Source organism: Artibeus jamaicensis, unplaced genomic scaffold, assembly GCF_021234435.1.
Source record: "Artibeus jamaicensis isolate MK-2021 breed Jamaican fruit bat unplaced genomic scaffold, CSHL_Jam_final contig_233, whole genome shotgun sequence".
NCBI lineage: Eukaryota > Metazoa > Chordata > Mammalia > Chiroptera > Phyllostomidae > Artibeus > Artibeus jamaicensis.
In genome coordinates, this window is record NW_026521486.1 from 7,517,870 (window position 1) to 7,542,275 (window position 24,406).

Here is a 24,406-nt window from a genome sequence, read left to right on the forward strand (position 1 = left end):
GACCCCCAGGCCAGCAGCTTGACTGGTGTCACCAGTCCTGCCACCGTCCTGCCATCTTGGAAATCTCCAGGCTGCACGGTGCCCCCACCCTGCTTCAGCCCCACCTTTGGCCTGAATGACGCTGGGTCTGGGCTTGTCCACTTTCCCAGCTGTCCTGAAGGTCCTTGAGGGTAAGGCTTCTGTTGAGTACTCCTGTCCCTCCTAGATTTGCCCAGGCCTGAACCCCAGCTCCAGCCCCGAGAGGGGTCGGTCATACCTGTGGGCCATAGCTGTGGCCACCAGGGAAACGCCCTGAGCCACGTAGTCAGGCCACTGGGGCTCCAGGCTGCCCGGCAGTCAGACCCAGGTCCTGCAGGGAAAGGCGCCGGGCTCTTCTCTGTCCGGCCTGGGTGAGGCTGCTGTGCCTTTCGCGTAGGTGAGGGGTACATTTTCGGGTGCATTTCAGCTAGAGCACACTTGGATGTTGAATCCCGAAAGGTTGGAAGCCCCATGGGTTGGATCCTGGGATTTTTGCAGTCATGTGTCAGTCGGTGGACATTCAGATTGTGGTTTCAGAACTGAGAGTACAGAAGTCACCAGTCAACCCCCATTCCAGCCACAGGCCCTTCACACTGCACTGCAAGGGTGTTGTTGACCTTGCTGGGTCCTGTGTGGCTCACACTGAAGCCTCCAGGGCCTGGCAACGAGCACCGCGGTCAATGGAGCTCCAAGAACAGCTGACTTGAAACTCCAATGAAGACCAACGGACACCTGTGTCCAACCCAAAGGACAGCAAGAGCAGGGCTGAGGGGCATGGACCAGCTGGCCGGGCTCCACCTCTCACTAGCCAGGCGACCTTGGGTGAGGTAGGTGGCCTCTCCGAGCCTCAGTGTCCTCCTCAGTACAGTGGGACTAATAGTAACAGCATCCACCTGTGGTAAGGATCGGGGAGTCGGCACGTAAAACGCTTGGATCAGCGCCTGGCCCTGTCTCTCATTTGGTCCGCAGTCAGGCATGCAATGGCCCTTTCCCATCCCCCCGTCCCTGCCTCACTGCCCCTAAATGTGTGCTGCTGCCTTGGGACAGTGGCCCCTAGTGTCAGGCACTTTATCGAGCATGTCCTCCGGTGAGTTGGTGCCGTCGTCCCTATTTTACAGGCAAGCAGACCGAGGCCAAGTTAGAGAGCAGGTCTGAGACCAGATCTCCAACACCCGCATGTGCTCCCCTGTGGTGCCAGGGGTGGGGGGGCCTGCCCAGAGGCCCAGAGGTGCTGGCGCCTGCCCCCACCTCCCCGTGTGGCTGCTTTCAGGAGCCCAGAGGTTTGGTACAGGACGTCTGAGAAGACCCGGGACAGTCTTCGAAGTGGCTGCTGGGGAGGCTGGAGCAGGATGTGGGCAGGAGGCTGGTGGCTGGGCGGTGAGGCGGTGGTGGCAGAGGTCAGCTATGGGGCTGCAGGACTGAGCAGAAGTGTGCCTTTTTAGACACTCTGACACATTGCTTGTTTGTGGTCTGCTGGTGCTGCCGAGTGGAGGCTTCCACCCACCCAGAGCAGTGAGGCCCGCGGTGCGATTTCTGGGGCTCTAAGGCTTCCTTGCCTCCTCCGCAAAAGTCCTTCCAGGAGACCCTGGGGCGAGGCCGAGGCACAACCTAGATGGCCCTCAAGCCGAACCCTCAGCGCCGGCCGCAGGGCAGGGCGGCCGTCAGGGCTGAGTGTGTGTGTGTTCGAGTGTGGCATAGGCTCAGGAGGCTGGTGGCAATTGTTTGGGCCCTAAAATGAAGACGATACCAACGTCACCAGAGGATGTCCTAAAGATACGACAAAAGGTGGCCTTTATATTCAACGCACTCCCTGAGCCTCAGGTTCCACTTCCACGGGGCGGTTACCAGGATTAAGGGAGGCTGCACACAGCAGCTGTCGTGCACCGCCAGGCCTGGGGCTGGCCTGTCACCTGCCGGGCTGTGCCTGTGCCCTGCCAGAGGCCTGCAGAGGCTGGGGGCAGTGGCATCAGGAGAGCAGGACAGGCTCCCCAGGCGAGTGGCGGCTTGTTTCTCTTGGCTTGTGGAGAATAGATGAGCCGTGTGCTGCGGTTGCTAAAAAAAAAAAAGCCGCTGTTGCTAGCTGCACAAGCAGTAAGTGGAAGTGTGGCTTCAAGGTCTGGGAAGTCCCGGTGCTCCTGGAGTGGCAGTTGAGGGTTGCTTCTTGAGGGGCAGAGCACACTCCCTCCCTGTGGCCCCGTTCCCACCTGTGGTCACTTGCGCTGGGCTCTGGACCTCTGAGCTGACACAGAGCTCAGGGGGACTGACTCCTCCTCTGACCGGAACTCCCGGCCCGGCCCCTCACAAACTCAGGCCTCATTGGGCACCTAATGCCCCTCCCTCCAAGCTGTCAGCATGGCTGCGCTGCTTCTGGCTCACAGGCACCTCGCTGGGCTATGAGCTGAGGACAGGGCCGGGCCTGGCCCAGGGGCTGCCTGGGCACCTATAGGATGGACAATTCGATGGACAGACTAGGAACGAGGGAGGGAGGGAGGTCTGAAAGGTGGAAGGGGCCTCTCTGTCCCTGTAACTTCTGGTCACTCCACGTTGGCAGCTTGGGGGACCCTTTGCCCAGGCTTCAGAGGGTCCCTCCTACCTTTTCAAGCAATGAACCTGAAGGCCAGAGCTGGAAAGACCTTGCTCAAAGCAACACAGCAAGCCAGGGGCCCCACCGAAAGCGGTCCGGCTCCCAGTGGGCAGTCACACCCCTCCCCCACTTCAGCCTGCTGCCCTGCGTCAGCCACCCTGGGACTGTGCTCTACACGGTGCTGCTGGGACCCTAGGGGGACCTTGCAGGGAATGTGGTTGTTTCACTTAGAAGGAAGAACCTTCTAACTAGTCTCTTGAGATGTCACAAGTGTTCGGGTCTGCCTGGGGGGAGGGGAACAGGAGCCGGGAGGACAGTGTCCAAGGGTCCAGCATGCAAGGAGCTGGAAGTGCCACTCCTGTCCCATTGGCAGCATGGCAGATGTACAGGAGCCTTCCCTGTGCCCCGCAGTGTCACCTGGCACAGAGAAGCGCCCATTTGCCAAATGGGAGATGGGGATTCAGAGGTGCTGGGCTCTAGGGACCCATGGGCCAGGCTGTCCCCCAGTACGTCTCAACTGCGTCTAAGGGAAGGGATTCGGTGGCGAAGTTCAGGCTGGGGAACAACACTGGTTTCTTCAGTGCAGGACTTCCCACTGTCTGCTTGGGAGCAGAAGTGACTGTGGCCTGGAGGACAGGCTGCACGCAGCGGGGCGATTCCCTGTACTAAGTCCCCTCGCTCAGTTCAGCACTCGGAGGCTGGCTCTCAGCTGAAGCCTCTCGGCCAGTCCCTGGGCCCGGACCCCAGCCTCCCAGTGAAATCACTGATAACGCCAGGGGGAAGTGTGCTGTAGCCGGGGGTGGGGCAGGGGCCCATCGCAGGGTTCTCAGGCCTCTCCAGAAACGGGCTGCAGCCGGCACCCTGCTTCCTGGGAGCGGCCTCTGGGGAAAGGCAGAAGCTGAGGCTTCGGGGCCGTGCTGCAGGGCAGTTGTGTTTTGACGGCAGAGCGCCGCAGGAGGAAATGAGCAGCCCCAGCTCCCGTCCAGCTGGGACGGCTCTGGGCCCGCCACAGCCCAGAGCCCTCTTTGGTGACTCAGCACTGGCCACGGGCCCCTAAAAGGGGCCTCTTCCTGTGCAGGGCTTGGGTGGTGGGAAGAGGAACCATGCCGGGTCTCCAGAGACCAAGGCAGAGCGGTCTGCAGGGCAGCCCAGGACCTCCCACCCCTGGACACCTCCCGTCCCCCTCCACCTCAGCAGGGCAGAGCCGCTGGTCCAGGAAAAGGGCATTTTATTTCCATAAATACTCCTGCTCACACTCACACGCTGACCCCACATCTGCCCACGGATGGGTGGCTGCGCGGAGACGAGCCGCCCGGAGAAGGGGAGAAGGCCGATGAACGGAGCGAGGCAGCCAGTGCAGGCCCTCCCTCGGCCGGGCGCCCTGGGGCCCCCAGCTGGGGCCTTGCCTCTGGCACTGCCCTGGGGCCAGCAGTCACTGAGCCCCCTCGGCTCCTCAGGAGGCCTGACAGCAAAGAGGCCCGGGAAGAGGGAGTCCCCCAGAGGGCAGGTGGGGCTCCCCCAACTGGGCCCCCTGAGAAGGCAGCCCCAGGGGGCTGACCAGAAGGAAGAGCTGAGAGTCAAACCACACACCAAGAGTGCAAACAGCTGGGGGCCCAGGCGCCAGCCCCGCAGTCACCCAGTTCCTGCAGAGGAGGCCTGAGCTGGTCCCTGGCTCCAGCATGGCCCCAAGTTATGGCTGGGCCTTCCCATAAGGCATAAGGACAGGCGGGGATGACCCCACCCCAGGCTGGGGTCGGGGCTAGGCCTGAAGCCCTGGCCCTTGCCCTGCAGCCATGCTTCCTCCAATGACCCCAAGTCCTTCCAGGGCCACTCAGCCCTTCCCGGCTCCGGGCCCCCACCTGCGGTGAACTCCCCATTAGTGCAAACCCAGGCCCGGCCTCCCGCTGGGTTTGGCTCAGCAGACGGGGGGGTTAGAGAAGGAGGGGGCCACAGGGGAGAGGGGAGAAGCACCAGGCAGAGGGGGTATGGCCGCGGGGACAAAGGGTGTCCTGGGCCACCACTGCCTCCTACGCAGGCTACCCAGTGGCCAGTCCTGTTGTCCCCTCTTCCTCTCCCCTCCCCTCCCTGTTCTAGAGGCTCCCCCAGGTCTCGGGTGGGGGGAACTGGTCCACATCCCCCATCTCATTGTAGGTCTGGTCGCCCATGGTGAAGAGGAGCTTGTAGCGGAGACGAACCTTCTCCTGGGGCAGAAACGGTGAAGTCAGAGGTGGAGCGGGGGCTGCCCCCACCCCCAGCAGGGCCCCGTCACAGCTGGGCCCTCACCTTCTGGGGGTTGGCGAGGAGCAGGACCTGGGTGATGGCTGACGGGTGGTCGATGGGGTTGAACGCAGGCAGCTCTGTGCCTGAGGGCGGCTGCAGCTTCACTTTCATGACCTGGGGACAGGAGCAGGAGGGGCAGCTAGCCCTGGCTCCTCTTCCCCGCCCCCTGAGGAACCAGGCCCAGCCCACCCGCCAGCTCCTCTTCTGGGGGTCCTGGGGCCCTCTCCTTCTACTCCATGTCCCCCAGGAAGAGGGAGAGACCCCGCTCCCAGCTGGCTCCCATCCAGCCCTGAGTCACCCTGCCTTGAGAAGACGGAGGCATGACCATGTCACCTTGGGGACAGCTGACTGGAACACGATGTTGCGGATGGGCTGGGGCGCGGTGCTCAGCATGGAAACCACCACCACCAGCACGTCAGAGCGCCCGGGCAGCGGGTCACGGGCAAAGTGGAAGAGCACCCGGAAGCCATGCTGGTCGTACACAGTCACGGGCAGCATGCTGCCTGGCAGGGGAGTGGGGGCAGTGGGAGGTGCTGGACTCGAGCCCCAGCACACCTGACCAGCTCCCACACCTGGCTCACATCAGGGGCTCACTGGTCGGCCAGGAATGTGGGAACTGATCCACAAACTTAGGTCCTTGCCTCGACAGCAGTGCAGCCAGGGGGGCAGGCTGACGCCCGAGAGGGGCGTGTGAACTTGTAGCGTGATGGTGGAGGGAAGACACCTAGCTGGAACTCAGCCCCATGTGGACCTCTGCCGATGCCACATGTGTGGCTGCTTCCTGGCATGCTGGAGTGAAGGACTGTGGGAGAGCTGGGGCCCCGTTCTCACGGTGGGACCCCGGGCCCATCACTGTGCTTCTCAGGGCCCACCTTACTGGTAAGATGGGGGCATGATGACCTACACCCCCCGAGGACAGAGGGCTGGCACCTGTGTCACAGTGAGTTCCCCAGCTGGAAGAGGCTGAGAAGACTGGCCTGCTGGTGCAGGGCCCCCACTACTCCTGGGTGGGAGAAGCCCAGACCTAGGTCTGGGTCCTTCTCCTGGTCTGCTCTGTGATCTTGGGAGGCCCCGAACCTCCGTGTCCTGGCCCTGCCTCCCCAGAGAGGAGGAGCCAGGGGCCACCTATCACAAGTCCTCTTGCCTGTAACTGGAAGTGTGCACTGCAGTTTTGCAGCCACTCGGGGACAGGTGAGGAGGCTGAGTGCTGGGGAGCAGAGGGGTCTCGTCCAGAGCCCCCGATCCAGCTGGGAAGAAAGCCCCACTTTCCCACCTGCTCCCCCAGAAAGAGCTCCTGAAGGGACGAGACGGGAGGTACTGCTGGGCAGTGGGCTGGCCCAGCCCAGCTGGTATCCACTCATGCACCCGCCCCACTCACTGGGTTTGATGGATTCCAGGGGCACAGTGATGCTGGCCAGCGAGAGCTCAGTCTGTGCGGGCTGCTGCAGTGGCCCGGAGGGCTCGGGGGATCCGGTGTGGAGACCGGCAGCACTGGAGCTGGGCGAGCTGCAGCTGCTTTTATTCTGCAGGTCTCGGAGCGTGAGCCGGGGGGCTGGCTGCTGCTTCTCCCTTATTGGGGGACAGTGTGTCAATGGGTGACAGTGTGTCAATGGGTGACTCCTTTGTGGACATCAGTGGCACAGGGAAAGCTGGGCTTCCTGTCTGTCCCTGACACCTCCCTGTCTCCCTGATACCTTAACACGGGCAGCTCTTTGTCTTCCCCCCCAAACCCCTGCCCATTCGGGCTCAGTGTCCTCCTCACGGCAGGTCTTTTTCTGGTGCCAGGACGCTGGGGGGAGGGCATGGGGTACAGACCCCTTCCTCTCACACACCCGTGCTCTGTGGGACAGGCCCTGAGCCTCCCTCGGGCCCAGCGCAGTGCTGGGCACAAGGTGGCACCCTGCGGCCGCTGCTCACAGGGATGGCTCAGCACGGGGCCTCTCTCTGTGGGGTCTGGGACAGGGAGGGCTCCCCTGATGCCAGCCTGGGTGTGCCCTCACCACCGCACTTGTTGGGACTCCGGGGGCAGTGACTGCTGCAGCAGGGTCTTTCCCAGGAGGTCCAGGTCATCCAGACCACTGCTCACCGGCGGGGGTGCCTTCACCGGGGACCAGCTGTCCGTGCTGGGTGCTGGGGCAGTGGCAGAGGGCTCAGCGCCATCAGATGACTGTTGGGCATACAAAGGGGTGAGGCGGGCTGAAAAGATGTCCTCTGTCCTGTGCTGCCAAGGAGGCCCCCTCCCCTCCCTGATGACACCTGGGGGCAAGCAGCAGGGATAGGGACCACATTCCCGCCAGGCCCGACCCCTCTCACTCCAGGGCCATTAGTGGAACGGGCCAGGTCTTGGACTCTGCTCAAGAAACCGTCAGGTTCCAGGGCACTCGAAGTCACTTAGGAGAAAAGGAGTGATAAGGAAGCCCTAACGCAACCCAAGGGAGGCCCAAGGCTGAGACTGCAGGGAGGTGTGCCTAGAGGTGAGAGGACCTCTGGAACTTTCTCCGACCCAGGGCTGGTGGTGTGCCCTCAGGCTACCCCCTGCCCCAGGTGCCGCCATTCATCTCTCTCTCCTCTCACTTCCCCTTGGGCCGCCTGTCCCAGCTGCCCTGCCACCAGGAAGGGCGAGGCCAGTCCCCGGTCCCTCCTACCTGGAAGCTGTTCCATCCGGCACCATCCCAGCTTGGGCCTGGAGGCGGGGTGGGGTCACTGAGGCCTGCAGGGAACAAGACAGAGGTAAAGGAGCTGGGTCCCGGGGCAGAGGTGAGAGGGCTGGTGAGACAGCCCTTCCTCTGAGGGGCTCAGCTCACGGGGGAACCCCCCAACTTCAGCACTTTCAGAGGGAACCAGCCAGAGCAGAAGTAGAAAGCAAAAATCCTGACGGCCCATTCTCCAGGCCCACACTCGCTCCCTTTCTCGCTGCTCAGGAGCCAACTCAACTACAGACATTAGGACTTGCACCTTCGTTCATCAGCAGGCAGCTGCTGGTGGGAGGGGTGTGTGTGCAGGGCGTGGGAGACACCACGTGAGGTTCTTGGGTCGGTATCCTGCCCACCAGTGGCCGACTGAAAGGGCTGCTCTGAGTGTCAGAAGGGCACTGTGTGCAGTGAATGGGGCCCGGGGCCCAGGCCTGCCTCAGGGTCGCAGCAGCCATGAGCAAGGTGCTGGCTGGGCCGTAGTAGCCCGACATATACCATGCAGGGTGGACTGGGACGGACTGGGAAGGCCCCACCTGCCCTGGCACGTGCCAGCAAGGCTGGCCGAGCGGTGCCAGAGAGAGCTGTGGACCTTTGGAAGGCCGCTGATTGGAAGAGGGCAGTAGGTCACCGAGCAGTCTGACCTCTACCTGCTCTGAAGCACACCCCAGCCACGTTCACACCAGATTCTACCCAGAGAAGACGAGTCACCCTGAGGGGGACTTGTGTGTCAATGGGTGACTCCTTTGTGGACAAGACATCAGTGGCACAGGGAAGGCTGGGCTTCCTGTCTGTCCCTGACACCTCCCTGTCTCCCTGATACCTTAACATGGGCAGCTCTTTGTCTCCCCCCCAAACCCCTGCCCATTCGGGCTCAGTGTCCTCCTCACGGCAGGTCTTTTTCTGGTGCCAGGACGCTGGGGGGAAGGCATGGGAATGGGGTACAGACCCCTTCCTCTCACACACCCGTGCTCTGTGGGACAGGCCCTGAGCCTCCCTCGGGCCCTGAATAAGCAAACCCCGAATAAGCGAGCCCTAGCCTGAAGCGTTATGTGACCAGCGAAGGCAAGGTGCAGGAGGCGGTGACTATGGGGTCTCTGCCCCTGGACAGACCACTCTGCCACCAGGGACACAGGTGGTGACTGAGAACATTCCTTACAGAGAGCCAGGCACTTCTGACCTGGGTCTCACTTAATCCTCAAAACAGCCAGAAAAGGCAGGAGTGGGGTGCTCATCCCTCTTTCAGAGATGGGAAAGAAGGTGCTCAGAGGGGTTAAGTAACTTGCCCAAGGTCACAGAGCTGGAAAGTGGCAGAGTTGGACTTGGACAGAGCATGGCCTTACTGTGGGGGTTTAAACAGCACTCGGTCACTTAGCTGTGTGACCCGCCCCCCCCATGACAACCTCCAGGTGCCCCATCTGTAAAACGAAGACCACAGCAGCACCCACATTGGAGGATGCTGTAATAAATCAGACAGACCCGCTGCTGTGCCCCAACAGTGCCTCACCCCCTCTTTGAAAGACAGGAAGTCCTCACTGCTGCCCCTGCCCTGCCCCCCCTTCCTGCCACAGGGAACCGTCAGGAAAAGCCCTTTGTGGCCCCAGGGCCTCCTCCACCTCCCGGAGCTGGGGTGCTGCCTGGGCACTTCTGGTTCCTGTTCCCACATTTTCTTTGCCTTTGAGAAGAAACCAGAGGAAGCTGGAAGCCCTCGCCTCTGCTGAAGCAACAGGGGGACAGGAAGTGCACAGCACACCTCACTTCTCATGAGGAGGTGGCTCTGCCACCACCACCCACGGGCCCAGCCACACACAACAAACACCCAGTGCTGGCCCTGTGGGGGAAGCTGAGCAGGAGGCACCGTGTGGCCGCTGACACTCTTCACCTCCCTATAAACCAGGGCTGGGGCCTCTTCATAGAACCTTCCCAGACCCCCATCCCAGGAGGATGGGCAGGTGGGTGGGACTCACCAGCAACCTTGTGGGCGGAGCCTCCATAGAGGGGTGCCACCTGGGGGACCCAAGGACCCACAGAGAGGAACAGAACCTGGTTCTCCACCTCCCCACCATCACTGCAAGCCCCCCTCTCCCTTTTCCAACTGGGGAGCAGATTGGCTCAGGGTGGGGCCTCAGAATCACAGAGCCCTGCAGAAACCCTTGCTCTTGAGTCTGTTCGCAGCCCCCAGCATGCAGGATGGGTGGAGGTGGGAGGTCTGAGATGAACCCCTCAAACCTGGGAACCCCAGCGCTCCATCGCTCCTGTTGGTCCCTCGGGTTTGGTGTTCACTTCAGAACCGGCTCAGGAGAACCTGGTCTCACTCTTGGCTTCTAGATTAGGTTCCCAACACGCCCTTCCAGGTTCCTCTGATGGAGCCTGACCATACCTCTATTCTTACATCCTCGGGCGCCGTGAGGGGCTGCTGCTGTGAGGGGTGCTGCTGCACTCGCCTGCTCCTGAGCTCTAAACGCTGGGTATCCTGCACTGCCGGGCTGACTGGGCGCCTTCTGCTTCTCCCCCGGGGTGGGGCGGTAGGGGGAGCCTGGTCCCCTGTCAGGCTCTGGAGCCCAGAGCCCACTGGGTAGTGACACAGGCCTGGGTCACTGATCGAGGTGTGCCCTGGCGCAAGCTGGCCTGGAGCTTCTGGGCCGGCACTCGGTGCTCTCTCTTCCTCTCGGTAGGTGGGGACATGGCTGAACTGTTGCCTGGGCAGCACCCATATCCAGGCTCTAACCTGCTGCAGGGGTACCTCTCTCTCTCTCTGTGTCTTCCCCTGGAGCCTGGGTGTCACTGGCTTACCAGGTTCCAGGCTGGCCAGGCCCACCCTTTGACTGTCCGACCTTGCACAAGCTCCTTGATTTCCTTGGTCCTCAGCTTCCTCAGCAGTCAAACTGCCCGGTGCTCCACAGCACTCAAGGGGGGAGGAGCCACACACTGAGCGACCAGGCTGTCCAGGCAGCTGCATCCCACACGGCCCCCACCTACAGCTGAGCCCACCCTCATCTGGGCCTGGCCCCGTGCTCACCCAGAGACATGAGCTCATCATCAAGCAGGGAGACGGAGGCGCTGGGCTGCTCAGGGTTGGCCTGGTCCCCGGGGCAGGAGGGCCTGGCTGGGGAGGCGGAGCCTGTGGGAGGGAGCTCCAGGCCAGAGAGGTCCAGCAGGGCTGAGGTGCTGCCTGGGGTGGGAAAGGAGAGTCAGGCACGGCCTGGGGGGAGGACAGTTAGGTCCTCGGGGTCCCTGGGAGTTGAGGGGCGGCACACTGACCCCCAACCCCTCACAACTCTTCTGCCTCCCCCTCCCTGGCCACCTGGTCTTTGCGCCTAAATCTGCCCACCAAGTCCTTTCTTTAGCACATGCTACTCCTTCGGCCTGGAAGGGACTTCCTGCTTCTGTCTGCTGCCACCCATCCTCTGAGGCCTTGCTCAGACTCTGCTCCTTCTGTGTCTCGGCCCACCCCACCTCTCCCCGGAAGGCCAACTCTAACAGCTTCTGTGGTTCCCTGAGCTGTCACTTCACCCTCACTGAAACTGAGCTGGAATGTTTGTATGTCAAACCCTCCCTACCACATTCTGAGAACTAAACTAAGCCTTGGGGGTGCGGGGGTTAAAACAGGTCCTGTTTTGTCAATGAAAGAAAGGCCTCCCTTCTTCTGCCTGGTCCTCAGCGCCCTCCCTCGGTCCCACATCCAGACTCCGCCCCCACAGCTGCAGCCTAGGCACAGACTCACTCCCTGGGAGCCTTCCCCATCTTAAGGGGCCAAGGTCTCCCTGGCGGTCACGGCTACCAGCTCTGGGACGGTCATACCACCCTGGACTCCCTGGTTCCCTCCATCCTGGCAGGCCCCTCCCCCAACTCTCCTGCCACCTCCTCACCAGGGATGGAGCCGGCAGCAGCCTCTCCGTTGACCTCCTCGCCCCGCACCAGCTGCTTGTACAGATTGATCACCTGGGTGAGGTTGTCGTTGGCCTGCAGGATCTCCGCTGGAATGGGCAGGAGGAGAGGGGCTGGTGTGAAGGAATGAGGGCGCCTCTGGAAGGAGACCAGCACCCCACATCCATCCCAACACTCATAGGGCAGTGGGATGGCAGGCGCCCCATCTCGTCTACTCAGACTGAGGGCCCCGTTCCTCCTTGTCCACTGCTTCCTCCATTTTGCCCTGGGCCGGCCCCTGAACACAGGGCACACTCCCCGCTCCGGCCTCCGCACGCTCTGAGGTCTAGAGAAACCCCAGATCTCGGCGTGGCTTCACCCCTTGCTGCTGCCTTCAGCTCTTTACCCCAAAGTCCCTTTGCAGAGGCTTTCTTTAATCCCATCCCCACACTATGCAGTCCCCTCCTTGCTTGCTCTTCTCCACGTCACTTAGCACCGTCTGACGAGCGGCCACTGCTCAGTCCTGGGTTTATGGTCTGTCCCCTCTCATTAGGCTCCAAGCTCCATGAGGTTACGGCTTTTGTTGAGTTTGATCACTGCCACATTCCTGAGGGCCTACAAACGTGTCTGGTACACACTAGACCCTCGTCAGTGTCACCTCCTGAGGAGCCAAGGCTCCGAGGAACCTGAACAGCAACCTCTTGGCGGGGGCCAGGCCCCTGGCCCATGGGAGGTGCTCAGTGGGCTCTGGCTGAACAAGGGGCTCAGATGGCACCCAGACGGCTGCCCAAGAGGCCCTGCTGATGTGGGGGCAGAGAACAGGACTGGAACCTGATCTGTGGCCCTTGCAGGCGCTACAGGCCCAGCTCTGGAACTGCGCAGGCCTGTGGGATTTGCTCTCAGTCTATAACCCTCACCAGGGAGGCAGTGTCTGCAGGGAGAGTCCTGATCCACTCTGGTTCTGGCACTGTTTTGCTCCGTGATCCTGACAAGTCACTGCCCTCCCTTAGCCCCTGCTGTGAAACGGAACGATTTTTCCTCCTGTGTGGCTTGTGGGCAGCAAATGAGGTAAGTGGCTTGGCCCCGAGGGTCCCTCAACCACGTGGGCCCCTGCTCTGGGCTTCCTTCTTCCTCACCTCAGAGAAACCACGGTCAGTGCTGGAGAAAGGGGCCCCCTGGTGGTGGTTCCTTCCAACTGCAGGTGCTCAACGGGGCACAGGGGAGGTGGGGAAGAAGGTGGAGGGATGGGCCAGCTCTGCTCACCTAAGGCCTCATCATTGTCCTCTGTGTCACTGGCCAGTCGGAAGAGTGTAGGCCGCATTCGCTCACAGCGCTGGTACAGTTCCTGGGGGTAGCAGGATGAGGAGGGGTCAGGGCCAGCAGGGGCCCTGGGGTAGCCTGGGGCAGGGTGGAGACAGGCGCACCTTCATGAGGTCCTCACTGCTGTGGGCCGCAGCGCCGCCCTGGCTGTGGCTCATCACCATCTCCGTCAGCAGTTTCACGTTGTTGTTCACTTCCTCAATGGCGCTCACCCGCTTCGAGATCTTCTCCATCCGCTTCTGGTCCTGGGGAGGCATCGGCAAACGGCACTGAGAGCTGCGAGCCAAGCAGTGCCCACACCACGCTGTTGGCGGTGTCTGCCGTTGGGGTGTTAGAGCAGACGCAGCCAAGAGCCCCTCGTGCCCTGGATAGGACAGTCTGGTCCAAGAAGCCCTGGGCCAACCCTGCTCATTTCCTGTCCTCCTGCCAATGGCCCCGACCCAGGCCTCTGCACCGGCCCCTAAGAATTCCCTGGGCCCTCAGCCAGAATCTCCGGAAATGGCCCAGGCTTTCCTCCACACTTGCAGGGGATGCTGGAGGACCAGGGCCCAGTCCTACACCTGTGGTTCTCCATGAGCCTTGCCTTCCTTGCATTTGTCCCTTGAAAGGAGGTTCCTGTACTTGAGAACGAAAGGCCTCAGAGGTCACCAAGTGCCATCTACATGCTAGTGCAGTCACCCCTCTCAGTGTCTGCAATGCCCGGCAAACAGTGGGGGCTTGAGAGGCCACTGCAGCAAGTGCCCCTGCAACACAGGCCAACCCTTCTTCCCACGCAGGCTTCCCCCTTGCGGAGGGAAAGGGGCTTGTGCTGTGCTGTCCACTGCCTCGTCCGCCCTCCTGGCGCAGGGCGGCCCCCGACCTTCTCCCTGCTGAGAGGGCGTGCAGCTTGCCTCTGAAAGACCACCCAGAACTGCCGTCTGGGTCTCTGGACTGCAAACCTTTCTGATGACTTGCCTTTGTCAATGAAAAACGTTTTAGCACGCAACCATGATGTATGTATACAGATGGTCCCCAACTTAGGACTCTTCCATGGTGCAAAAGTGATATGCATAACACGCTACCTGACAGTCAAAAACAAGCTTTGGGTCACATGATTCTGCCTAGGCCAGTGAGTGTTCTGAGCAAGTGTAAGGGGGACTGGGCCAATGTTCGAACTGAGTGATAATGTTCGTTTGGTTAGATGGATTAATCATGTTTTCGACTTACAATATTTTCAACTTACAATGGATTTATTGGGACATAAACCCATGGCAAGTCAACGAGCATTGTATTTATTTATAAACTAAATGCACATTATTCTCTCACACACACTCCAAATGTAGTAAAGCCTAATTTATCTCATTTTTATGGGAGAGCCGACCTTGCAGAAGCCCACCCATCCAGGACAGATGAGCTCAGCTGCTAGGAAATTCTTCCCTCTAAATGGGGGATGCAACTCAGTCCACTGTGGTCCCCCAGGGTCAGCCAGCCCTCTCACTGCCGGGCCAGCCCTTTACGGGGTCACTGCAGGGTTCCCCCTACGTACACGTCCAACCCCACCTCGGCAGCCCTTCCGTCCCGCCTCCCCCCTGGGCCCTGGACTCAGCTATCACCTCCTGCACCATCTCCTTGATGAGTTTGTTGGCTGCTCGGAGGTCCTCAGGGTGGGAGCTCTTCAGCAGGCGGGACAGCATCTGTGCGGACGGACAGAGGGCAGTGACCGTGACGGCAGGCCTGGGCCTGGAGTCACATGCTGGCTCCTCCCTTCCTGGCTGTGGGGTGTGTCACCTAGGCTCTCTGAGACACGGTGAGAATCTACTGACACCTGCTGGGGTGGCCACAGGACAACTGGGACGCTGCACTAAATGTGTGCGTTTAGCTACCCCCACCAGCTCCCGGCAGAAACAGGTTCTCAACAAATGGTGCGAGACATCCTGCTAGTACCGATAGAGCGGCTCTGGAAGGGTGTACGAGAAACCGAGCAGTGGGTGCTCGCCGGGACTGGCCTGGGTAGAGGAGCTTTTACTTTTCATCTTACTCCTTTGGTGCTGTTTAATTTCTTACTTATGAACACATTTCTTTAACAAAAAACTAATGAAATGACTGTTCAAAGGGTCACAGATGTAAAAACACCCAAACTCCTGGTCAACCTGCGCAACGCCCTCAAACCAGCCTCAGGGACATGAAGCACACTGGTGTTTATTACCTGTGGGGGCACCGCATGGGGGTGCTCAGTGTGCAGGGGGCACTCAATGGATGGCGGCTGTCACCGCTGCAGTGGCTGTGCTCACCCCAAGCTTCTACTCCAAGGGCAGGGTGACCAGGGAACGGAATCCTGTGACCCCCAAAGTGGGCCCTGGAGCCCCTACCGCCCATCTCACCTTGGATTTCTCCTCATCTTCGAAGATCACATTCTTGGGCCGTGGGGGAGGAAGGGGCAAGATGGCGTCATCCGGAAGCTTGGGGTCAGACTTCACTATCCCTGGAGGAGGTGGGCAGTGGGAAGGGCTGTCGGCCAGGCCCAGGCCCAGGCCCAGGCCCAGGCCCAGGCCCAGGGGTGGGGGTGAGACGGGGACGTGGCTGGGCGAGCGCAGGAAGGGGGAGGATGGTCTTTCTCCAGTGTGCTGGCTCTAGACCTCAGGGGACCGGGGCCTGCTCCGGACCGGGGTGTGCTGGACTGCATGGGGAAGAGTCTGGACACCTATATTTTTAGGTCACTCCATGGGAGCCACTTTCTAAGGAGACGCCTGGCCCAAACCCACCTTCTCTGCACCGAAGCTAGCCTCAGGCAGAGCAACAACAAGGCCTCACTGGCCACATGTTCTTGAGCAGTTAAAGGGTAGCCCCATGACCTTGTGGCCAGAAGCGAGGGTCTGGCCTGCTGCAGCCCGGCTCAGGGAGGAGAGGAGGGGCACGTGCCGCGCCCCGGCTCCGGCGCCTCACCCTGCTTCTTGAGCATCTGGTAGGCCTCTGCAATCTTGGCTTCCTCGGGCAGGCCGACCGTCCAGCTGTAGAGGAGCTCTAAAATCTTGTTCTTCACCTTCTCTGATGTCCGAGGGCCCAGGTACTTCAAAGACCAAGGGGAGAGGAGACCCTTGACAATAGCTGACCTCGGTCGCTGCAGCCCCAACCTAGTTACCTCTCCGGAAGCCCCTCGGAGACCTGGCCCAAGGGCCCTCACTTCCCAGCCTGGCATAGACGGAGCTCACTGCCTAGCTCTGTCACTCTTCAGCTGTGGGAACCGTGTGCCTCAGTTTCCCCACTGTTAAGTGTGGATGATAACCGTGGCACCGTAGTGAGGATGCAGAGCTCAGGCACGGCCCAGTGCCCACTCATGTAAGGCTTAACACTGTGACCTCAGGGAGGAGCCACCGCCTGACTGACCAGGGAAGAGGCAGCTGTGGAAGTGCTGGGCCCTGGGCCCCACTCAGCCTCCCAGCAGTAACGCAGGCTGAAGGAACTGGCTTTCACACCAGCCACCTTCTGGGAGAAGGGGGAGGCCAGCCAGGTCATTGGCTGCTCTAGTCAGCAGGTCAGAGTGGGGAAGGGGGAAGGGGATGGGACCCAAGGGGCACCACACATGTCCATGACCTATGGGAGGATTCCTTGGCTAAGCTGGGGGTGTGGCCCATCTGGAACCAGCAGGCTCTGTCATTCAGGTTTGGGGCCTCAGCATTCAAAGCCTTATAGGGGAGACGCTTGTGAGGTGGGGACAGGGAGACCCTCCACTACAGACCCAGAGACCCAGGTGGGCACCATGCCGGGTCTACGGGGAGAGACCTCGGAGACACAGCAGCCCGTGCCGTGCCGGGGCAGCTGCGTGCACTCTCCGCAGGGGCCCCTCCCTGGCACCCAGCAGCTCCAGGGCTGGCCCACCACCTGTCAGCGGAAGCACTCGTCCTGGACATCAGCCGTCCCGGACTCTGCCGAGTGAAGGGGCCCAGAAGGAAGGGCCTGTGTTTGTGCCAGGTCTAAACTCAAAGGGGGCTGAGGCAGCAGTAGGCGTGGGAGCCCCAGCAGGAGGCCCCGGGGTGAGGCGCATCAGCCACCCATCTGACGGCACCGCTCTGAGCTTGGGCTGGGAGCACCCACCTTGGGAGACACGACTTTGATGAGCTCGTTGAGAAAGCGAAACTTGCCCACCTCATCATGGAACCTCTTGCCGCAGCTCTTCATGCATGTTTCCAGCACCTAGGGGAGGTGGGGTGCGGGGAGCCCCGGGGGGGGTCAGAGCAGGCGGCCTCCTTCCTACTCCTCAGCCAGGGCCAGGAGCCCAGGAGCCCGAGGATGGGTATTACTAGGGAGAAAGTAACTGGTGAGGACAGGAGGACTCTGCGGGTCAGAGGCCCTGACATGGATGGCCTCCCCTTGGGGGCGGAGTCAGGCGACGCCCCGCGTGCAGCTGCGCTGTAGCCCCTCTGTTGCTTGGCTACATCCGAGTACCACCTGCAAATTATTTTCTTTCTATATTCCTTTTATTGTTTTTTAAACTTACATTGGCACCCCCTACCTTTATCTTACTCTAAGTTATGTATCTGTGAAATCACAGGACTAAAGTACGTTTGCGAAAAAATGAAAAAATTAATGTGTTAAAACGAATACATAACTATTAAAAGGGAAACCGTTCATTCCTGTCACCTACAATCAGCTTGGCTGTGTAGCTGGCTGCTGTGTGGCCGATGCCCGGGGCCACAGGCAGTGCACCCCATAGCAGCCTGCTGTGAGCACAGCTTTGGGGCCTCTGCCTGAGCCCATGCGTCCCTCCTCGAACCCCCATGGAAAGGACGGTACCACCCTGTGTCTGGAGATACTGACAGGCTGGGCTGACCCCTCGATGCACTCGGGAGCTTTGGGAACATGCAGATTCCGGGGTGCAGGGGCTACAGTTCCAACTCAGCGGCTCTGGGAGAGACCCCACCTCAGCCTCCTGGAGGTCTGAGGCCCAGCTGGAGTAGGAAACCCCCGGACCCAATGACCCTAAGGGGCTTCCTCCCTGCAAGAGACCCTCCTGGGATGGGAGGCCAGCCCAGTGGATGTCCTGGGGCCCTTGGGGCTGGCCGCGACCCCCATTCTAGGCCACCTTGGCACAACTCCGAAGAGACTGATGGGACCCCAAACACCTCGGCTTTAGCCTCCCCTGGCGCCATCCACGTGGTTGGCGGACGGCTGTCACCCTCTCCCCTCTTCTCCTCACCGTCAGGGCCTGGATCGCCTCCCACTCCTGCGGGGACTGGATCTTGTGGGCCAATAGCCGGGTGGCAAGTGGAGGCCTGGGCGAGAGCAAGAGACAGAGCCAGAATAGGCAGAGAGCTCAGGCACCACGGGGCAGGGCCGCCTCACGGCTCTGCGAGGGCTGCAGCGCTCGGTGGCTTCTGCAGGGCAGGTGTGAAGGCCCAGGCCCCGCTCTGGATTGAGGACAAGGCCAGAGACTGTGGCACGGCAGGGTGGGACCGGACAGGGAGTGCTGGCTGGGACCTTCACAAGGTGTGAGCTCAGCCCTCAGCCAGCTTTACCAAGGACTATGGCCTGCCATGTCCTTGGTTTGGCACAGGGACAAGTACGGAAAGATGACCACAGCCTTCAAGGGTTGGGAGCAGAACACGACAATGTGCCAGGAGACATGGGCAGACACAGCTCCCTGGGAACTCCAGGTGGCACAGGACATTCTGCTGGGGAAACCAGGGCGGCTTCATGGCAGAAGTGGTGCTATCCTCTACCAGACTGTAAAAGCCCCGTCACTAGTGACAGTAATGGCCAACATGGACTGAGTGCTTACAGTGGGCAAGGGGTCTCGCATGCGTTTTCCTGCCTAAGCTTCACGAGAGCCCTTTGCGGTGGCCGGCACTGGTGTCCCACTTCACAGCTGAAGGAGTGGAGGCTCAGAGGCACTCAATCACCTGCCCAGCTAACAGAGGGGGTGGGAGTCACACCCAAGCAGCCCGCCTCCAGAGCACACGCCATACCATCTGTGTGGCCTGCCCGAGTGGAGCACCCGCACTGGGGGCCATGCAGAGAAGGTGAATCGCATCGGACTGTGCTTCCCAACCTTCAACACCACCTGGGGAAGCTGCTAATGCATCTGCCCCGATCTCCCTGCCAGGCAGTCTATTCCAAGTCCGAGGGCAGCCCCAAAATGTGTTTTCACAAGCTCGGGGCTACCATCTTCTCTCTGTGAGATCTTGGGGCAACTGCTGAGTCCTCAGAGCCTCAGTTTCCTCACCTGTAAAATGGGTCCAGCAAGGGCCACCCCCCCCCCAAGGGTGGCTCACAAAGAGTGCCCACTGCTGTCAATACTTTGTGAGCACGTGAAGAATGGAAACGTCTCTGACTGAGGCCAGCATCTGGAGCATGTGCAGCAGCAGCAGGCCACAGTAAGTGTCAGTGAGTATGAGCAAAAGAGGGGGACAGCCACCTACCCCTCAAAGTCCTCGTTGAGTTGCTCGCAGAAGCCGTTGATGCTGGCCCAGTTCAGCTCCTTGTTCAGGGGGTTCGTGGCTCTGTCTGCAGGAGGAGAGAGTGCCAGAGTGACCTGGCAAAGGAATCCCTCCCTCTCACTCCCTACCCCAGCAGCAGGGGTGCTCACTAGAGGGCATGCTGCCATAGTCTCGAGACCGAGTGTTGATGTATCATTTAAGTCCGTGGAAAAAAGGCATCCACTAGCTTCCCTTTGTAGCTTCTCCCCAAAGGGTTCCACGTTTAGACTATTTTGGGGCCGTTCCCCTATTCCTCGTCGCCCCGCCCCTACAACTCTGTGTCTGCCATGTCTGATTACACCTCTGATTCTGCTCCTGGAAACAGCGTCCCCACAATTCTCAAGGAATTTATGATCAGAGGAGATCCAGAGGTAGGAGAAAAACAAACCCACAGTTCCTCCCTCAAGGGTCTGCCCAGCTGGCAAGTGGGCCAAGGGAACTGGGCTCTCAGTACAAGACAGAGGGAGGCAAAGGAGCCTCGGGCACCGGAGGAGGGGACTCAGTTGAGCCCAGGATCAGGGGAGGCTGCCTGGAAGAGGCAGCACAAGCAGGGACTGGAGGGAGCTAACCAGGCTGGGTGTGCACGCCTCTGCACAGCTCAAGGGCTGTGTGAGATGTAGGTAACTGGGCACGGGGCAGAGCATGAAGGGCCTTGGTAAGGAGTACAGCTTAGGTATCACCTCCTCCAGGAAGTCTTCGCCAACCCCCACTCCTGCCCAGGCTGGCACTGCTGCATCAGCTCTTTCTTTTGTGTCCCTCAGACCTGACCTTGATCATGGGCCCAGCTTACCACTGCACCACACCGGCCACATGCCCATCTCCCTGGGTAAACCAATGAATGAAAGAGGGCTCAGCTGCGGGCAGGGAGGAGAGGTAAGGAGGGGGTGGTAAACAAGGCCAAGCAGTCACCTCCCTCACCTCCGTCGGTTAAAAACAACCAAGTAGGTCACCGAACTTTCCCAAACCTCTGTTCCCCCATTGTGAAGCTGGACTGAAATATGGACTGATTTGGGATGATGAAGTACTTTGCACAGGATAAGGCTGAGGCAGCAGCCAAAGGCAGGTCTTCACTACTTCCCCCGAGCCCGTCTCTAAGTTTCACCCTGTCCCAGCCAGTTCTGCCCAAGCCTGAGCCCTGAGCCAGAGCCGTGCATGGAACACAGCCCCAAGGTGGGGCAGAGAAGGATCTGTGAACAGAAGGGGGCTGGAGACCTAGCCTGTGGCAGCGGCCCACTTGGGGTCCTGTGCTGTGGCAGGGGGCCAGGAGCCCTGGGAGCCCAGTGCCCGGCCACCGTCCATTCAACTCACACTCATTCGATGAGTATTCTGAGTGCTGGAGCCACCGCACGGAGCAAGACAAAATCCCTCCCTTTCTGGAGCTCGCAGCCCAGCAAGAGACACACTACTCAGACAAACAAACCTACACAAAACACTGTATACTGGTGTGAAGCGCTATAAAGAAGAACAGAGCAGGGAAAAGGTACAGAAAGTGTTGGCGGGGGTGGGGGGACTACTCTCTGGCACAGCTGAGCGGAGATCTGAATGAGACACTTTCTTTCCGGGTACAAACCTCTGTTCCAGGAGCCCTGCAGAGCCCTCCAGTCCCTCAGAGGAAATAAGCCCTGTGGACCGGCCAGGGTATCAGCAAGAGGCACCCTCTGTAAGTGTGGCCATTGACTCTGCCTCATAGTCCCCCCAACATGACCTGAGGCTGGGGAACACCAGTCTAAGGTCAGAGAGGATGAGGCTGAATACTACCCTCTCATTGACACCCATCTGGTGTCAATGACACCCAGATGGGGGACCATAAAACAGGAAGTCCCTTCAAGTGTCAAAGACACATGAGTCTGACTGTGGACAGAGAAGCTGGTTCTAGAGACATTTCCTGAGTCAGGAGCTGAAAGGAAGCAGTGGGATCACAAGACATGCATCTTTCTGAGTGAGGGCCTCTGGGTACAAGGAGATCTGACCAACTTCTCTGGCGCTGGCCCCAACCCCCCAGTCCTCTTACCTGCTGAAGGGGTGGGGGGGACACTTTCCCTGACAGGTGGGGGGGGAGAACACCTCCAGGGAGGGAGGGAGGGAGGGAGGGAGGGAGGGGTGTGTTTCACAACTGGGGGTGACTTCACTGTGTTATTCCACAGTAGTAACAATGTTATCGTTTACCCACCAGAAGCTACTTTTTAGTGCTAACCACCAGAAGGGAAGAGCTTACAATTTTGCTAGGGCACAAAGGGGAAGAAAAAGAGAAAAACAATGTCAGTTCCAATTATTGGGGTCCAACTACTGCCAAGCCCAGGTGTGCTGCTTCCTCTCAGCTTCCCAGATCAGACTCCAGTCTCAGAAAGTCTCCATTGTTGCTAAACCCTGACACTGTTGTATCAACCATCCTGTCATATCCCTCAACCAGAGCCCGATCTGGGACTTGGACACTTGTGGCGTTCTGGAACAGTCTTAATGGCCACTGAGTGCCTCCTTTCCAACCTCTCCTCCTCCTTCCTCCAGGGCAACGCTGAAACATCCCTGCAGACGCTGCAGTTTTGGGGCTAACCTCAGGGTTCAACTCTGCTGATCCTCTGTAGCTCCCTGGTGTGCCCAGGGTGAAGGGGCTGAGCTGAGGGTGGGCCCAGAGGCCTCCTTGAGGCCCTAGCACAGACATGGGTCCAGTACCGGCCCAAGGAGAAGGCACAGCTTTCTGGAGCAGAGTCCGGGAGTGGGGCTGTGAGAGGCAAGGATGTCAGCAATGGAGCGTAGGGGGCTCAGGTGCACAGTGCAAGTGTGAGGGCTCAGAAGCCTGAGTAGCAGTCGGAAGTGTGTCTGAGGATTGGGGAAAGGGGTGCAGGGACCTCTGGAGGAAGTTCAGCAAGGACAGGAGTCTTGAGAGGCGGCGCACCGTGAGGGGCTGGGCTGAGGATAGGGACTCAGAAGTTGACACGACTTCTGGAGTCAAACACGGGCCCTTTCATGTCTGTAGGGTTTGGGGGTTTCTTACTGTGTGGCCAGAGCTTGGAGGATCAGATGAATCAGTGGGTCCTCCCTTTTTGGACAGGGGAAGCAAGCAAACCTGACAATAGCTGCAGGCTCAAGAATGGGACAGGAGGGAGTTACGACATTCAGGGCCAGACAGTGAAGGATTCGGGCCCCGGACAGGTGGGTCCCTCCGGAGCCTGAGGTGTAGCCCTGCGTTAGCTTGCTCCCTCTCGCGACCCAAGGAAATGAGTTGGGGGTCTGCTCCTCGGCGGACAAGTCTGGGCCTGAAGGAATCGGAGGCTGCTATCTCCGGAAGCCCAGAAGGGCTCAGGGTTGCCAGCAGCTCCCTCTTTGCCGGGGGTCGCAGCCCAGGGATCTGATGGGTGGGCTGCCCAGCTTGTAGGATTTACTTCGTCCCAGGGTCCGAAACACCCGCTCGGGGCACCGCCCCTCCTGGGACGGAGGCGGGGCGTGAGGAGGGGGCGCCCCATACCCCGCCCCCGCCGGGAAGGGGCCCGCCTTGTGCCCCCGGTTCCGGTTCCGGCCCGTCCCGCGCCCCTCCCGGACACTCACTGATTCGTGCCTCCAGAGTCTCCGGCTCCATCTCCGGCTCCATCTGCCACGGGCCCCAGCCTCGGCACCGCCCCCCCGCCCCCCTTCGCTCTCGCGGGACCTCTTCGGCCCAGCCCTTCACCGATTAAAGGGGCAACGTTCGCCCAGACGCTCGGACGCGGCGCACGCGAGTGCTCGGTGCCATAGAGATATGAACGAACTCGTGTAGAGTGTCACCTGCTCCCCTAGCCCCTCCCCCAAGCGGCGTTACGTCACAAGCGTGACCCGCCGCCTGCCTTCTTGTTCGAGGCGCTCAGACTGGAGGAACTAGGGATCCAGGACGACACCGTAAAAACCCCGTGGGACGCTCTAACTCGTTCTGCGTCACGGAGACGCCTGTGACCACGTCCAAAATAATGCTCCGCGACCATGTTTCTGAGGGGTTCCGAGGTCACTTCCGGGGCTGTGAGGTCACTCCTGGATCCCTGAGCGTGTACTTCCGCTTAGTTGATAAAGTGAGCGGGTCCCTTAAAAGGGCGATGACATTTGTTGGCTGCTGTGAAAATAACAAGGAGTCAAAATTTGTCAATTGCTTACAGCGGTCCAGTCATTGTTCTTAGCACTTTTTGCACATTGATACATTTACTTCTTACAACAAACCCGTGAGCCAGATAGTTTGCCTAAGGTCACACAAATGTCGGAGCCTGAACCCCGTACTACTTCCTGCATTCCTTCTGCAATCATTTAATGCACGACGCTCTCTGACCGGCATTGGAAAGACAAGGACAGATATTTATTACACAATGTGATGGAGGAAGCCTACTGGGTACTGGCAACTCAGGAGAAGCCCCTACCGCAAACCGGAGCCTGGGGGATAAGGGGCTTCTTGTTAGGAGAGGTTGATACCTAGCTGAAAGACAGATTTCTCCAGGCAAACCTGGTGTAAAAAGATATTCCAGGTGTGTTGCGGGGGAAACTTGATTCTTCTTGCTGATACAGTAAGGATTACAGATGGGCAAGCCTGTTAGTATGTAAGCAGGGTTTATTCGTGATAGTTGTGATGGAAGGGAGTGTACCTTGCTGAGGTCTGGGAGAAAGGCATGGACTTGAGCAGCAAAAAGCGTCAGGTCTTTTGTCTTGAGGACTTACAGAGCTTGTAGGATGGGGGTGAGGGAGTTGCATATAGATTGATGGGTAAAGGCAGTGCCAGCTTCCCCCAGGGACAGCTGTGACTATCTAAGTGTGTGTGTGGAGGGTTGTTAGCCCAGAACCTCATCTTGCTTCAGATCACATTTGTGCATCTTGTTGTAAAACAGATACATGAGAGGAGGCGGTTAATTAAAGCTGAGGCCGCTACCCCAAATTATTTATGGGCTTTCTCTGTAAGCACTCGGGACCCCCTTGTAAAACAGATAGTGACCAGAGGCAGGCAATTAACCACAGTTGTTTAATGGGCTTTTCCTCTGGGCACCGTGGGCCCCCAACCACCTTCCTCCTCCCTGCCTTGGTTTACTATCTGTCTTTCCTAACAGATGGAGGGAACCCAACGTTTCAGGGTTCACAAGGGGAAAAGAGTATGTAGTTCAGGGAATTGAAATGATTTCAATATGGCTCCGAAGGATGTTGACCTGGAATTAGGCCCTGGCGAGATCATGCAGGTCTTGTGTTTAGTT

General features: G+C 59.7%; 1 protein-coding gene across 1 annotated transcript; it reads right to left on the minus strand.

The window, feature by feature from the left end:
- Positions 1-3,813: 3,813 nt before the first annotated feature.
- GGA1 (golgi associated, gamma adaptin ear containing, ARF binding protein 1) lies at positions 3,814-23,161 on the minus strand. Its single transcript, XM_037160364.2, has 17 exons — positions 22,755-23,161; positions 19,155-19,239; positions 17,933-18,008; positions 16,831-16,929; positions 15,682-15,805; positions 15,120-15,220; positions 14,352-14,432; positions 12,864-13,004; positions 12,703-12,784; positions 11,442-11,549; positions 10,592-10,744; positions 7,528-7,592; positions 6,883-7,049; positions 6,261-6,451; positions 5,216-5,385; positions 4,886-4,996; positions 3,814-4,803 (listed from the first exon to the last, which is right to left on the minus strand). Exons 1-17 carry the CDS (start codon positions 22,795-22,797, stop codon positions 4,693-4,695), a joined length of 1,908 nt encoding a protein of 635 aa, XP_037016259.2. The 5' UTR covers positions 22,798-23,161; the 3' UTR covers positions 3,814-4,692.
- Between the last annotated feature and the right edge of the window lie 1,245 nt (positions 23,162-24,406).